Source organism: Saccostrea cucullata, unplaced genomic scaffold (genome assembly GCF_032062105.1).
Source record: "Saccostrea cucullata isolate Sc308-1 unplaced genomic scaffold, CSIRO_AGI_Scuc_v1 ctg3756, whole genome shotgun sequence".
NCBI classification, from domain to species: Eukaryota; Metazoa; Mollusca; class Bivalvia; order Ostreida; family Ostreidae; genus Saccostrea; species Saccostrea cuccullata.
In genome coordinates, this window is record NW_026935259.1 from 60,155 (window position 1) to 63,464 (window position 3,310).

A 3,310-nucleotide genomic window follows, 5' to 3' on the forward strand; every position below is an offset into this window, starting at 1 on the left:
TTGGTATTGTCTTACTGTAAAAACAAATAAACGTCCATTTTTTCAAAACATGACTTGTAGCTGTCCTAGAAGTAAACAAGATTTACCTCTCTTACGTCACAAGTGCTATCATTTGGCGCAATTTTTAAAAACAATTTTCTCAAAATTCTAATATAAATAATTATTTTTTAAAGATTCTGGTTAAATTTTTCGATATATAATGTTTCTCTTAAATACTTAAGGAATGAAGCTAATTTCAACTTATGTTATCCGAAAATCGTTTCAGTTACAGATTATTGGAATAAAAAGCAGTGATTACTGAATCAATATCATAAATCCTGTAGATAAAATGAATTGTGAGTGATGGACACACAGGAGTTAGAATTACAGCCTCCGATCAATACTTAAGGATAGTAAACATTCTATGTCTTCAAACTATTAAAACTGTCTGGCATTCAGACCACAAACTGAGAAAGACTCAAAATTTCTAATCGATATAACTCTCAAATTAATTTTGATAATAATTTTCATCATATGTTTGAATTAAAGTGTACAGCTACATATGTAGCACAATAACACATTTTAAAACTTATACTTTAAATAAAACTTAAGATATTTAAAATCATTACACAGTCTCTCGTTATATAATTATTACCTCTGTAATTTTTAACAACCATGTGTTTATATAAAATGTACATGCTACTTCAAATGCATGTTTAATAGTATCAAAAAATAGTATCAATAAAACATAATGAAAGAATTGACCCTTGAAACATGTGCTCAAGATATGATTTGTTGTTTCAGTATTTTCCTATTATTGGTGCATCAATATCTTTTGTATTCAAATATTTATTCAGGTGGACATTAACGATTTGGAATGTTTTACAACGATATTATGAACTGTTTCTCGCAGATGAATTTAAACTCCATTGTGTAGCATGGTGCGTCATGGTAAAAATTGCCAATTACAAGTAAACAGTTTTCATCTCTCCCTAATCCAGGCTGGAATTTACCCCAAGGTAGATGGAGTATGGGAGTCCCATCCGACAATACCCAGTTATTTTCCGAAGCAATATCATTTCCATCAATGAAAAAGTTCTGAAACGTGGGATCTGTACATAGGAAGAAAATATCAACAATTAAACATAAATAATTTTAAATTATTTGCAACATTGATCAATATCAAGCTTATTCCGATGAAAAAATGTCTGTTAATCAATATACTCCTATTTGTACCTTTTCTAGATGTTACATTTAAAACATCGTCAAACATGTCAGCTGTGGTTATGCCAAAAAGCTTTCCACCGGCTGAGGCACAAGTGCTATTGGCTGTCATCCACGACATCTCTGTATGGTAAAGCTTCAAACACTTGCTCGTGGTTTGTAAAGAGATATATCCGAAATCTTCACACGATCCTATGAATTATACAGTAATAACATTTACATGCAAATTGTATGCAGCTTTATAAACATTTTTATAATCATTTTATACCGTAAAAAAATTGGTCAAGAATTAGAACCCATTTATCGCTCCAGTACAAGAACAAATTGAAATTAAATATTACAACACCATCATTTGCAATTTTCTATTCTATTCAATTGTAAAGAGGAGTTAATTACATGTATCTCCTGATGGTAATTAAAATTAATCGGGCTATTTATTCCGATATGCTTTGGCGATGCTTGACTTCTGTTTTGTAGGTGGAAGAAGACCGAAGATTTTTGGTCTGGTCCCAAAATTTAAAGGTTCTGTTTAATACTGAGCATGACGATTTTAATTAATTTTCCATTTTAAAACGGTTCACCTTTGATAAACATTTAATACATGCGCTTTTAGTGATGGTGGTTATTGAATGAATGTTTTATATTAATTTCGCTGCAGATTTATTAAACTTATATAAAACGTTATTGGATACTGATGAAGGGGTTTCAAATGTTGACCTTTATTCGGTACTTAAGGTTATCGAGCATGCAGAAATCTTTAAAATGCCAGCTTTTCTTGCAAAACAGGTCCTCGGTATTTTGAAAGTATCATTTGAAGGAATCACAACTTTCACTTCAACAGAGACTGGAGCAGTTGCTGCCTATTTTTTCGACTTAGGTTTGTTCGAGAGTGCGGGGGATTGACCCCTGGACAGAACGAGCACTTGAGCAAATCTGCTACCGTGACAGGTAAGGGGGGTCCATTTATATCACATCCATTGACCCGATTGTTTACTTTTTATCACTTAATCAAAATCGTAACTTCAATATTTGTCTTTTTTGTACTCAAAACTCATGTTCAATTTCTTTAATTTCAAACGGAACCCCCCAAATACAACAAACATTTCTCACGCTATATACTTTCACCTCTGTTGTGTTATCGGTAATTTTGGCATGACAGGGGCAATTTAGTTTTGTGATGAATAACTAGAATTTGAATAGAGCATTCCCTAGCCAATGCGATGATAAGTGATCTGAAAAGATCGCTAGAATTGACATGCGTACGGAGTTTCTTATAAATCTTTTTGTAACTATATTACTAGAATGAATGAATGAATTTTAATTAACGGAAATCGAATTTATTTCTGAAAATTTGATAACACATTACTTAAAAAAATCAAGATTTTCTTACCTTGTCTTTGATAAAGGTCCAAGTTGTTCGTTACAGTCCCAGATTGTTTGACAATAATCATGGAATACATTTGACATGTACTAGATTGATTGTGAAAGAAGGTTAGACAGGATAGTTCAAGACATTTGAGTGCACACAATGGCTTTGGTGTAGCATACAACTCCCATACCAAAAACGGTTGCAACAGAGAACTATCAGTTTGTTGTATTGTCACTATCTTAAAGACAGCTGATCTATACAAACCATAGACATCACCTGGAAAAAAATTATACATCCACTTAAAGCAGTAATAGAGCACCATAGGGAAAAAAAATAAATCAGAAAAATTCGTAGAAAATTTCATGTGAAAAATGATTTTTTTTTACAAACTAAACCAAACCACTCAAGTCGAAGTAACACACCAATAATTTAGAGTAAGCTAAATGAATCTTAAAACAAAGATTTTTCGTGAAACAAAGGCTACATGTACCCAAAAAAATAAACTTGAAAAAGTCGTAGAAAATTTCATGTGAAAAATGATTTTTTTTTTAGAAACTAAACCAAACTACTCAAGTCAAAGTAAAACACGAATAATTTAGAGTAAGCTAAGTGAATCCTAAAACAAAGATTTTTCTTTTAAACAAAGGCTTCCCTATACTTACCAAGTGCTAATACGAAGAACACTGACATTTTAGTTCTGGGCATTTCAGGAATAAGGTTAAACTTTCTAAGCATGAC

At 31.7% G+C, this 3,310-nt stretch overlaps 1 protein-coding gene across 1 annotated transcript; it reads right to left on the reverse strand.

The window, feature by feature from the left end:
• Nucleotides 1-777: 777 nt before the first annotated feature.
• LOC134242331 (C-type lectin domain family 3 member A-like) lies at nucleotides 778-2,835 on the reverse strand. The gene is made up of 3 exons (XM_062724405.1): nucleotides 2,594-2,835; nucleotides 1,216-1,395; nucleotides 778-1,091 (listed from the first exon to the last, which is right to left on the reverse strand). Exons 1-3 carry the CDS (start codon nucleotides 2,661-2,663, stop codon nucleotides 862-864), a joined length of 480 nt encoding a protein of 159 aa, XP_062580389.1. The 5' UTR covers nucleotides 2,664-2,835; the 3' UTR covers nucleotides 778-861.
• Nucleotides 2,836-3,310: the final 475 nt, after the last annotated feature.

Bases quoted from the DNA above. Each gene is read 5' to 3' on its own strand.
- LOC134242331 (XM_062724405.1), bottom strand. From the start codon at position 2,663: ATGTATTCCATGATTATTGTCAAACAATCTGGGACTGTAACGAACAAC. The intron at 1,396-2,593 runs GTAAGAAAATCT...TATAATTCATAG, and splicing joins GGACCTTTATCAAAGACAAG to GATCGTGTGAAGATTTCGGA. The intron at 1,092-1,215 runs GTACAAATAGGA...TCCTATGTACAG, and splicing joins AAATGTAACATCTAGAAAAG to ATCCCACGTTTCAGAACTTT.